This window comes from Notothenia coriiceps, unplaced genomic scaffold (genome assembly GCF_000735185.1).
Source record: "Notothenia coriiceps isolate Sejong01 unplaced genomic scaffold, NC01 NC01_scaffold00026216, whole genome shotgun sequence".
Lineage (NCBI taxonomy): Eukaryota > Metazoa > Chordata > Actinopteri > Perciformes > Nototheniidae > Notothenia > Notothenia coriiceps.
The window spans coordinates 1-12,791 of record NW_011358917.1 but is presented as its reverse complement, the minus strand read 5'-3'; the positions used below and the strand labels follow the sequence as shown (position 1 = coordinate 12,791).

At 37.3% G+C, this 12,791-nt stretch overlaps 1 protein-coding gene across 2 annotated transcripts in view; it reads left to right on the top strand.

Annotated features, from left to right (window-relative positions):
* The window catches only part of LOC104956634 (uncharacterized), a 13,810-nt gene extending 5,287 nt beyond the window's left edge, over window positions 1-8,523 (top strand). For both annotated transcript variants that reach the window (XM_010784149.1, XM_010784148.1), the window contains 20 exons: window positions 297-368; window positions 461-559; window positions 718-780; window positions 1,362-1,469; window positions 1,588-1,656; window positions 1,738-1,776; window positions 1,902-1,961; window positions 2,497-2,550; window positions 2,684-2,782; window positions 2,875-2,925; window positions 3,006-3,101; window positions 3,480-3,584; window positions 3,661-3,765; window positions 3,840-3,884; window positions 3,972-4,046; window positions 5,122-5,190; window positions 5,523-5,562; window positions 5,653-5,710; window positions 6,033-6,378; window positions 7,341-8,523. In XM_010784149.1, coding sequence (XP_010782451.1) covers window positions 297-368; window positions 461-559; window positions 718-780; window positions 1,362-1,469; window positions 1,588-1,656; window positions 1,738-1,776; window positions 1,902-1,961; window positions 2,497-2,550; window positions 2,684-2,782; window positions 2,875-2,925; window positions 3,006-3,101; window positions 3,480-3,584; window positions 3,661-3,765; window positions 3,840-3,884; window positions 3,972-4,046; window positions 5,122-5,190; window positions 5,523-5,562; window positions 5,653-5,710; window positions 6,033-6,378; window positions 7,341-7,745 — 2,058 coding nt within the window. In that variant the 3' untranslated portion in view covers window positions 7,746-8,523. The remainder of the gene's footprint in view (window positions 1-296; window positions 369-460; window positions 560-717; window positions 781-1,361; window positions 1,470-1,587; window positions 1,657-1,737; window positions 1,777-1,901; window positions 1,962-2,496; window positions 2,551-2,683; window positions 2,783-2,874; window positions 2,926-3,005; window positions 3,102-3,479; window positions 3,585-3,660; window positions 3,766-3,839; window positions 3,885-3,971; window positions 4,047-5,121; window positions 5,191-5,522; window positions 5,563-5,652; window positions 5,711-6,032; window positions 6,379-7,340) is intronic.
* Window positions 8,524-12,791: the final 4,268 nt, after the last annotated feature.

The window sequence follows — 12,791 nt, the reverse complement described above, 5'->3', positions numbered from 1 at the left end:
CTAACTAATTTGTATTAAAATTAATTAATCAATTATTTTTTATATTTTATTGTATTGTAACTACAAGTCTTTTATTGACAATCATGTATTGCCTTACAATTATATGTAAAAAAAAAAGTCTAAATATGATATTTGGCCTCAAATCATATGAGGCCTGGCGCCCCCAAGGACTTTTCTGGGGCGCGCCCCCCAGGTTGGGAACCACTGATCTAGATAACACATGGCAATATTAACGCTGTAAACACTCCTATGTCTTTATAACCGCTCAGTTTAAATGCAATTATTCTGTTTTTCAGGAGTATTTATCAGAAACAAACACGTCTACAGAAGAGAATGAAGATAGTGAGCAATATGGGGTGGACTACAAAGTATGCTCTTTTGTTTCTGTACAGTATTTCTGTTTGTCTCAGTCGTGGTGATAAACCAGTGATGCTTTAACAATGTATTATTTTGTCATCAGAAGGAAAATGTGAAGACCAAAGTCAATAAGCTGCTTAGAAGAGCGTCCGCTAATTCCTCCGTGCTGGATGGAAAGCAAATGAACGGACAAGACCTGAAGGTGAGATATCGGAGACGTTATTTTGTTTCTTTTTTCTGTACTTGCCATGCGAGTTACGTCCATTCCAGCCACCCTGTAGTGTGAAAAGCTTTCTTACATGTGACTTATTTGATCCATTCAGCAATTCTGATGTCTTTTTCTTTGTGATTCCACAACAGGCAGAAGAGATCAGAAGGCAAAGGGTCAGCAAGAAAGAGTCGACTGTACGCCGCTGGTCAGAGGTAACGTACCTGCAGTCTGACAACTGTTTTTTAAAACTGGTTATTTTCTACATTTTCTGCTTCAGACAAGATGCAAGAAGGAAAAAAAACGACCTTTTGATTTTTTTTTTTTTATATGGAATTGATGAAAAATGCACAAAGTAGTAGTAACAACCCAATATAGAGAAATGTAGCACAACATACTTTACACTTAATGAAAGTAAATAAGGAAATAACAAAAAGGGAAAGAATGCTAGATTGAATGGATTGAAAAATTGAACGGCTTTTTATTAATAGAAATAAATGAAAATGACAAATACATCACATACTGTAAGATTTAATATACAATCCCACTGATATCGAGAAGTTAGAAATATTAAACATTTTACAGATATTTGCAGCATGCACATTAAACAAATATCCATTCTCTTCATCTCTGTTCTTATTTTTGACGAGTAGTAAACGTTTGAATTTTATAGACAAAACTCAGAACGCACATTAATATCCTTTTTAGTTAACGCTTTGTCAGCAAGTGATTTTCTTAGTAAACAGTTTTGGAGAAATCGCTAAACAGTTTTTGATGCTGTGTTCAATCATAACAGGGGACAGCTTTGGATGATGTCACTTGGGAGGAGGAGGACGAAGAGGAGGAAGAAGAGGAGGAGGAGGAAGAAGATGAGGAGGAGGAATTGGGAGCCCAGCACAAAGAGGTTGACAGCCATGGACGTTCGAATACTTATAACAACACAACTTTAGATATTGAGACATTTAAGCACTGAATTCTCTGGCATGCATTGATTTTGGCAAACCATTATTTTCTCTCTGTAGAAGAAAAAGAAGAAGAAGATGAAAATTAAGTTTGTGCCTCACAGAGGATTTGCAATCACCGTGGAAAAGGTATCGCTCGTATCATGTACCGTACGTATTTTTTTATACACTGATACATTCACTTTAACTTGTTAACTTTTCCATAAACAGAAGGGAGCTCACGGATACACACCTCGCAGAGACTCAAAGGTACAACTGCACATATTTAAACATATCAAGTCTCTGTAAAGGATGTGTGTGTTGCTTATGCTTTGTATTTAACTATGGTCATCTCCAGCAGTGTAATGTGTGTCAACTTTTTTTTTTCCTTCCAGGAGCGATCCCAAGATGAACTTTTCGGAGCACATGGCTACACACCTCGTAATAAATCCCAGGTAACGACCCCCTACAGTTCGGTGAAGTAAACAGACGTCTTTAATGGGAAAATTATCGATTTGATTTACTCGTTTTCTATTGCTATGGTTTATTCCTGCTTTTTAGGTTCTGATTTTTTCAGTTTGAGTTGCCCATTTTGTTTGGCTTTTTAAGTTCAGGCATGCTTAGGACAGCTATTTATACAAAATAATGATGTTAAAGAAAATCCACTTGCATAACACTGCTGAAACATATTTTTTACATGTAAATTAAAGATATTTAAAATACTTTATTAATCCCAAATTTGGAGATGTTTTTGTTTGGCATGTAAAACAAAGTATTGCACATAATTAGAAATAAAAAAATAATAGAAAATAAACAATCACACAATATAAACATCTCAAAATAGAATACTAAAAGAGGGAAAATAGAAATCTGTAAATTACTATTGAAGGGTACACTTATGGCTAACACAATATAAAAGTAGGATATTATTTACATTTAATGTGCATTAACGGCATATTAAATTAAACATAATTCTGATTTAATGTACAGGATGATGCTTTTGAGGATGTGGAGAGACGCCACACTCTTCACTCAACTAGCAAGGTACTTTATTCGTATTCTTACCATTATACGATGTGTTTCTTGACATATTTTATAATTTCACCGTTATTATTTGCTGCATGGTTTTCACTGTATGCTGCTCGAATACTAACCTTCTTTTGAATCTGTTGCTTAGGCTGCTTACTTGGACGATAAGCACTTCCAGAAAACACGCCCTATGTCTGCAGGATTCAATGGAGACGAAGACCCATATGAAATGGACGACTGCAAACCTGTAACGATCTTATTTCTATTTCATACATACATTTTCTGGAACATATACCGGTTTCACTAAAATAGTATTTTTATTTTTTCTGTCATCAATAGAAGAAACCAACGAAGATGAAGATGCTACAAACGGGTCGTCGAAGCTCGAAGGTAATCTTTTTTGGTTTAAAAGCAATAAGAGATGAAGAAAATCGTTTTTACCTCATTTTTTAATGCTTTTATTTAAATAGGAGAACATGCTGGATTTCAACAATGCTCAGAAAAAGAAGGGCAGCTGCTCAGCGGACGAGTTAGACGACGATGAGTGGATGGAGTACTGCAAACCGGTACATTTTTAAATGCTTTAAATATAAGATAACATAAGATAGTACTTTATTGATCCCAATTTGGGACATGTTAGCGTTGCGCACATGGCATTGTACAATACGAATTCAAGACAAGAAATAAACAAGAAAGTAGAAAATATACATGTTGAATTTAACAAGGTATTATACATAAATATATGACAGATGTAGTATTAAATATTGAACAGATTATATCAATTTAAAATGTACAATGTGGTTTTATTCAAAGAGAAACTGAAGCAGAGATATGTACAAGATGATGCCATGTACATACTGTAGCTACCAAGTCACCGTAATAATGGTCCAGACTTAATCCCTTTAAGCTTTTATTAACAATAAATATTGTGTTCCTTCTTTAAGAAACTCTCCAAAAAGAAAGGCCCTTTTCCCGTCCCGCGCAAATCAGCCAAAGGTCAGAGAGAGGCGACTGGATTCAGCCAGCAGAACCCTCAGCAAGCAGCCAGCGTATGTTTGATTTACATTTTGATTGCATTCATATATTTTCTGTTGTATTGACTGCATTTCTAACATTATTTTGCAGGATCCCTTCGCTGAGGGCGACTTTACCCAAACAGGAAAAGATTTCATGAGTCCCGGGGAGACGCGTTACAGCGAGGAGGGTGAAGAAGTGGAAACCTGCAAACCGGTATTCCTCACGTTCACTTTTACTGCTTTGCTCTGCAGTTATTTAACCTCTTAACACTTGTTTCTTTTCAACAGAAGAAGAAATCAAAACTTAAAGGCTTCAAAAAACACAAGACGAAGGTGAATCGGCGAGTTCTTCTAAAATCACATTAGGAATAAAGTTAGAAAGTATGACATGCTCACTATGTGTTTCCTTCTTGATACCAGAGTAAAGCCAATCGTCCAGAGTATGAGGATCCAGCCGGAGCTACGTCAGCTGACTTCCTGTCGGAGGCTGCCAGGGTACGTATGCGCTCTCTAAGAGGAAGTCATAAATGTGTTGCTTACTTGGCAAGTGATTTGTGTCAAAATGGTATGTCTTCATACTTAGATAAACTTCCTCATCTCCAGTTCAAACCAGGTATGCTGATGTCCTGATCAATGTCCTCGTGTTCTGTTTTTATTTACCCTACATCTTCACTTTTACCTTCATGCAACTGTAACTGGCGATGTAGCAACACACTGTTTAGGCTGATGAAACTACAAACTTTGTATTGGATAATGAATCAGATTTACTTTTCTGATTCATGTATTAAATGGTCCCGTGCAGCACTGATGTCTCTACATACTGTATGTTGCAGTTTTTCAGATACATTTGAGCTTCTTTTTAACACACTGTTCCGCCCCACATTTTATTGACTGTCCTTTTACTTATTTTTTATTCTAACCTTTTATGCTCTTAACCTTTTTTTTATATCACTACATTGTATTCAATATGCTCCTTAGATAACTTCTATTTTATTATTTTCTCCTTATAGCATTGTGAAGCACCTTGATTACGTTGTTTTTAAAGCGTGCTATATAAATGAAATGTATTATTATTACACTCTTAAAGCTAGTAAATGCACCGTAGAAATAAAATAATAATACTATTGCACACTCAAGCTTATTTGCTAAATCCTGATCGTCAGAGTAACTCTAGGTCACCAACTGGCATTGTTTACCCAAGCTGCACATGAGAAAGAATTGTTTTTCACTGTAAGCTTATTCATGTTATCATGTGTATTCCTGATGGGACACATTCCTCTGACATGTGACGGAGCCGGTACAGCCACATTACACACACACTCCCCAACACACCCCCCAGTGTAGGAAAGCCTAAAGAGTCTCGCATAAAGCCAGGTTTTTATTACTGCATTAAAATGCATGATCTGTTTGGTATTTTGAAAAATAAAAAGTATAAATATGCCTTATATAGGTATGGCCCTACACTATATTATTCAAATATAGCATGATAGGTCCACTTTAAAGTATGTATCAAAGACTTATTGACGTATTTACGGGCTTGTTTTTGTCACCCCCCCCCACCCTCATGCAGGCGGAGTGGCTGGCAGCTCAGATTGACGAGCAGGCTTTAGAAGAGCTGGAGGACGACTACGAGGACGGGGTCAGTTTCTATTTAATTAGATTAAATGGAAATCGTCGACTTCACCACCATTTCCCTTTTTTTAGTCTTTCATTCAACCTTTAATTTAAATACTGTGAAAATGGCCGCCGTATAGTTCACTTGGTCTGAGTGGTGACCTGCGTTCAAATAAATATTAAAAATACTATTTAATTGAAAAACTAAATAATAAACCGAGGAAACTTTTTTAAAAGAGTAAATTAATGAATGGAAAGGAATCTGTTTTTCAAGAACAGCAAGGATAGAAGTCAACAATGGCGTGTGAATTTCCCTTTGTGATGTTGTGACACTTACGCTTTTTGTTTCCGTCACAGGACACGGACAGTTTGATGGAGTGGTGGCACACAGTGGAGCGTGAGTCACATTGACATTTATTTTGAGCAACAGATTGAATAACCTGATTAATACAAAAGCACTTAGATAACACCTGTTGCTTCCTTTCAGAATGGGACGAGGTGCCATCAGACGACGAGGACAAAGTCTTAAAAGAGGATGAATCTAAGTATGTCAGTTTATATTAATGTTGAAGTATTGGTCTAGTAAAATTATAAACAAGCGTCTTGTACAACTGATTGTGGGAGGAAAAGTCCTTGATTCTTTGTTTCAGTGACTTCTCCAGCAAAAAAGCCAAACATTTGATGGTTCTAACTTCTCAAATGTGAGGTTTTCTTTGCCATATATGATGCTAAACTAAATATAGTTTGGATTTGTAACAAGAGTAGACCTTTGGCTTTCGGAAAATGTAATTTGTTTACATTTGTTTTGCTGCTTTCTTACGGACACGACCAAGCATAACTTTGCTTCTGCTTCCGAATAAACCCCAGGTCGTTCACCACCTTGGCGGACAAGGTTCAACGCGGCCTGCGTGTCTTCAACCAAATCTTCACGGAGCGAGCCGAGTTCCTCTGGCAGTCCATCCTCAGGCTGCACTCCATCGCCGACGACATCAACACTTTCCACCAGAAAGCCAAGATCGCCGGCATCACCGGAGGAACCACCACGGCTGTGGGGGGGGTGACGGCCATCGCTGGTCTGGCTCTGGCACCTTTTACCTTCGGAGCCTCTCTGGTGATAACCGCTGTTGGTGTGGGAGTGGCGACGGCCGGAGGAATCGCTTCAGCCTCAGCGGCAATCTCGGATAACGTTCACAACCTGCACGACCGCAAGAAGGTAAGCCGTAATCTGAAAAGGGAGGAAATGTCTCAGAAGTATGGAAGCCGATTGGTGCCAGAATAAAGAATCAAGACCTGATGGATGTCATTTTAAGGACTAACATACTCAAAATAATGACTTAGTTAAGTGTTAAGTTATTTTGAAAGTTTAAGTCATTATTTTGCAAAACTAAGTCATTTTACTTCTTAATTGATTAATAATTCTTAATTAATTCTTAATTTAATTAATATCTTCTCGTCAAAGCCACCAAACTCCATCAACAAATACGTCAATTTTAAACCACAAACTCAACAGAAGCAAAAGGGGGGGGGAGGGGGGAGGTAGGTAATCAGCAGTGAACCGCAGTGAACCGCTTATTCACGGCATTCATTTTGTTATTCTACAGTATTGTTGTTTTATAGTTATTTGTTAATGTAACCCAATTTGTGTTCTTTGAAAATGAAAAGGATATCGCATTGTGTTTGTTACTTTCGTTGCAGTTGTATATGTCTTAAGTGTAATTTGGCTTGGCTTCCTATTTATGGACATGCTTTTATTTTTGAAGGAGAGTTAGCGCAGTTGACAGGAAGTTGTTGTTGCTTTGGAAACAACGTAACGGAGAAAAGTCATCTACATATAAAGACGGAGAAAGTAAACGATAACTTTTATGGCTAAGTGTTAGCACCCCCTGAAGAGGCACAAGCTCTTACGTTGATATTGGAGATTTCAATAAATTCAATTTGAAAAAGAAACAGGAAAAAAACAAACAAAACGAATAACGAAATTGAAACCCGAATAGTACTCCAACGAACGAATATTCGGGTACAGCCCTAGTGTTTACCTCTGTTGATGTCATGAATTTGTACACTTTCAAAGATACAAATGTAGAAAAGCACTGGTTGGTCCAAACTCCTGCTTGAAATGACTTGTTTTAACATCAAACCGACAACTATGGACTCTCCCTCCTCTTCCTTCCCTAGGTGGAGATAGTGCTAGGTGACTACGAAGCTCACCTGCTGGCCATCGGGAAGATCCTCCACTTTGTCAACCAGGGCCTCATCAAGCTCCGCGGGCACCCTTTCCTCCGGTCGGGCACCCAACACTACTCCAAGGACTGGGAGATCCGCCGCGCGGTGCAGATGATCAGCCTGGTGGACACGCCCGTGATGCACGGGACGGAGACAACGGACAACTTGGTTGCTTCCGTCCAAGGATTCTTCACCGGCATGGACAAGTACTTCGCCAAGGACTCTCGAGAGCTGAAGAAAGGCTGCAAGAAGGAGGCGGTGTGTCGGATAAAGGAGGTGGCCAATGTGCTCAACGTCGGCATAATGGAGCTCAACTCCATCCGAGAGGAGCTGCAGGATGCTACCGGAAACATGTGAGGAGGACACTTTGAATATAGGTATTTCTAAAGGCACCACCACCCCCTCTACTGGCTAAATGAGGGAACTGTCGGTGTGAAGGAGTCCATCTGTCCAGTACCTGCAGTTTCAGACATTTAAAGGGAGTGTAAGGCTGTTTTATTTGTATTTTAAATATCCATTGAGGCTGTAGATTGCTCTTGTATTTGTGAAAAAGTGTAAGATGTTTATTGTATGCACATAAAAAGGTTAACAGGGAAACGGGCACTTTTTTGAGCACTGTATGCATGTTCTGAGGGTAAACCGTTAAAAGTAGCTTTGTGGTCACAGGTGTTTTTAGTTTAAATATTTGAAATGATTTTTGCTTAAAATTATCCACCCACTGTATTTACTGAAGGAGCTTTATTTCACTTTTCTGACACAGTTTCAACCATGTGTTAAATTGTATTTTATTTCCTGCATTTCCTATCAGTTCTACAAACCCCAATGTCAGATATCGGTATGATATAAATGTTTTTAGTTGAGAATCTACAATGAAACAACACAGGCAAAAAAGGACCCTTGCATCGCCTTATGGAGTTTTTAACATTATAAATTGTTGTAAAAATAATACATGATAGGTTGGTTGAGTTAAAGTAGTGTAGTAGTAGTGTTTACCTACAGCATTACAGTACTCTTTGTTGAATACGATATATTGTTTACATATTCACAATAAAAACGAATGTTGTATACTGTATAGGGTAATTTATTTTTAATATGTAACTGTGCTAAGACAATGATTAAATAACTACACATCTGAGTAATGAATGTTTATTTCTCCTCTTCTTTTGGCCTTGCCATGTGGCATCCATGTAAATGTCTTTGTGTTTACAGGTAGATACGGTTATAATATTCCTACCTTGATAACCTTTATAATATTCTATCAAATTGTCAAACTTAAAGCAGACTTTTGACATGTTAATAGGTTGTGATTATAGAAATGTGTCCATTACTTTATGTTTTTATCGTCAAATACATTTAACTGGGTTATACTAATGCATTTATTTGTCGTTTAATGTATTAATATATATTAAGATTGGTCAGTGTAACAGAATATTTGAATAAAGACTATTTACTTCATACTTTAAATTGATTTCAATGGTGTTAATGTCATGGTAAACACTCTAATTCCACTATTTAGAGATTTAAATACATTGAGGAATTGTGTTGAGACTCTTTTGTAGAACTGTGGTAAAAATAGGTGAATATTTACTGATTCAGTTATTTTCAAATAATGACTAAATACAACATATTTCAAAGTAAATACCACTCAAGTTATATAACAGATGTTTTACTTTAAACCCTTACATTTGTATTTATTAAATAGATTTTCAGCCTGAATTTTCTCGTTTTTAAACCTGAGGTGTTTCCTTTAGGCTTCAACAGGAGACCACGCCCCCTTCAGGTATCAGCTGATCTGAATAAGGACATCTTTTCTCTAACGACCCACAACTTTCAGGGTGTGGATTATCACCTATTGTCGCACTGTATTCAGCTTTTGTTCACCTCTCAAATTAAAAGAAAAAAAAATTGCTGAAATGAGAGCAGGAATATTAGGTTCAGTATTACACTAACCGGTTAGACGGCTTTCCATGAAGGGGAAGTGAAGGACTGCGTTACCTTCAACTTTTAAAACTCCTTTACCTCTCTGTTGTTGTTGTTGTTGTGAAACGCAGCGTTTTTATTGTCACTTTGTTTTCTTTCAGTCTCAAGCCTGAGGTAGGCACAATTCCTCTTTTCATTGTGTTGTTGCTGGCTTTTGTGTTGTCAAACATTCCTGTACGATAATGTTTGGAGCAACAAGCCAAACTGCGTTCAAAGTTCTGTCAATTTAAAAGTTTTATACTCTTTTTTTTACCAGCTTACATGTTGTAGAAACGATTTTAAGACTTATTAACACTCAATTTGACACGTGTTTTAATTCGGCGTATTTATTCTAAACAAACACATACATTCACAACGTTTAAAGTTTTCGAAACTGCTTGCTAAGATTTCATTCCGGCTTTAAAACGTATCGGTATCACCTGAATGAAGTACACAAACTACACACAAAAAAGTCCTGAATGACAAATATGACTAAACCGATGTTGTCAGTAAAGCCTAAGACTTCACAAGCATTAATTTCCTATCTAACAAATAAAGCAAATTATGTTTTACACAAAGTATTCTTTAAAATTGTCAATTATTTGAATGTAGTTTGGCATGTGGGTGTATCCAGAGAGAAGGGTACTGAAACTACACCCACCTGTGAAGCTTTGAGTCACATGTTCTGGTCATGCTGTTTCGGTTTTCTTAGCACAATAGTACTTTTGTGCTTAAGATATATACAAAATATATCATTGCATAAGTGTTTTTTTCAGATTGTTTTAAGTTGGTGCCATGTTTTATGTTTCCGTGTTTTTGCAATATGTACCTGGTTAGAAGTATTAGCATACTGGCTGCCTTTTAAGTTAATGGGAATAACTTTTAATTGTTATTTTTATATTATGTGCAGGCCCTTTATCTTATAGTGTTCAGAGGTGGAAAAAATAGATCCTATACCAGATTCTATAAAAGTAGAAGTATCAGAGAGTAGGAATACTCTGTTAAAAGGGAAAGTCCTACAATCAAAATGTTTCTAAAGTAAAAGTAGAGAAGTATTGGCATTATCAATAATCCAAATCTGTAAAGTAACTAAAGGTATTAAATAATTGTAGTGAAGTAGAGGTACAAAGTAGCAAAACATTGAAAAAGTCAAGTGCACGTCCCTGAAAATGTTACAGTACTTGAGTAAATGTACTTCCTTACTTTACACCACTGTTAGTGTTGTATTTTGTGTCTCTTTCTTCACTTTTGCTGTTACAACGTACATTCTCCCAATATGGGACGAATAAATGATCTCTGATTATTTTGTCGCATGCAGTCCTAATGTTTAAAACTGTCTGTATTTCAGCATGAATATGTTCAGGAGAGATAAAGGCACAGCAGCTCCAGTGGTTCCACCTCGACCCAGCCAGGAGGTACAGAATGGAGAGAGGTGGAGGCTATAATAGGATATTGTTTGTTTACATTTGTTTGTTTCCTTAATTAAGGCGTTTCTTTGCCACCAGGATCTAGATAATCCTGTGGAGCACAGCCTGAACACACAGGATGAAGGGACGGGTGCCAACAGTGATGTCACAAGTGAGCTTAACCAAAAGACCAAGGTGAGTCACATGTGAAATATCTTCTTTATCAGTTAGTCACACTTGACCTCACCGGTTTTTGGTGGTTTATTTGTCATAATTTACGTGTGTTTTTGTGTAAACAGAGGACAGGAATGATGGGAGTTATGCAGAAGGTCAACCCGTTCAAGTCTACCTCCCAGGTTGACAGCATTTACCTTTCATGACTTTGACTAATTCATGTAAATGTATATGATTTTAAATGTGTGTTCTTTATTTAGCTCCCTTCCACAGTCAGCAAAGCTCCTTCCTCAGAGTCACTGGAGCAGGGAACAGACTCCACACAGGTGAGGAAAACTTACCTTTTATATTAAAACCAGATTTTGTTTATTTGTAATTTGGTTTTTCCTCTCACACTGTCATGCAAGCACAAGGTGAATACTTCACTGATGGAAACAGCCTTAGAGGTGGTTTGCGCTCTCTGGATGGCTTTCTAGTTCAAACTGTCACCTTTTTAGAATTGATCAATTAACGCATAAACTTAGTAGATAATTGAAAAAAATAGCCTGTGTACCACAATGTGTTTTTTCAATGTTTGAAGAAACTAAACTTTTGCTGCCCCTGTTGTTTAAAAACATGAGAACCATTCATTTGTGTATAAGTTTAGCTAACATTGGCTCCAATAAGGCCTCAATCAATACGGATGTTTTTTAAATCACAGTAGGTGATTAACATCCTGTATTCAAGTCCTATCTGTACATTCCTTTAATACAGCCGCAAGGTATCATATTTTGAGTGAATCAGTTTATTAAACATGTGAAACCCTGTGTTTCAGAACCCTGGTGGGCTGAGAGGGGTCATGCACAAGGTCAACCCGTTCAAGTCTACCTCCCAGGTAAAACATGTCAACATGAAACGGTGAATGTGAAAACTTAAAGTAGAATATGATTTAAACGTTGTTCTGTATTCAGGCGTCCTCCACAGTCAGCAAAGCTCCTTCCTCAGAGTCACTGGAGCAGGGAACCGACGCCACACAGGTGAGGAAAACTCAGGTGGAGACAGGCATGGTCTGGAAAATGATTGTTACACTGAGAAATAGGGATGTAACGATATATCGGATATCGCGCTAAATAGATGTCTCATACCGTCATGAGACTGACACAATTTACGGTGATTTTTTTTTTAAACCTTTATTCAACCAGATGGTCCCATTGAGATCATCAATCTATTTTTCAAGGGAGACCTCTCCAACATGGCAGCAAGTAGGTTACAACATGAACATAAAAACAACAGATAACACCAAAGGACATGGTATTTACAGGGCTACATGTACATACCTAGAGACATTGACAAGTACCAACAGTATATTTATATCTCGCCCTGTCAATAAGCCTCACCTTCTTGGCAACAACTGTATTGTTTTTGAAGTGGTGAGACAATGCACAGTTTTACCCACTGCTGTCACCCATTGCCAAAGCATATCTCTCTGTCCCAGCAACATCAGTACCAAGCAAGAGAGTTTTTTCCACAGCAGGGGATATTGTAAACGCCCAAACATCCCAGCTTCTACCTGGAAATGTGGACATGCTCATATTCCTAAAAGATAACCTTGATGATGCCGAGTGAGTTAGAGTTGAGTTACTTGAAAAACTAAAGTGAAACTTGATTTATTCCATTGCAGGGTCTGATTATTATATTGTTGACACTTTAAGATACTACTATCCTACTAAAATGTTGTACAAATCCGATGTATTATTTAATGAAAGAAAAAAAAGAAAAAAAAAATTCAAATTTTTTTCCTTTATTTTTCAATATCGCGATAAATATCGTACCGTGGACTTTTTATCGCGATATTATCGTACCGTGAGTTTTTGGTATCGTTACA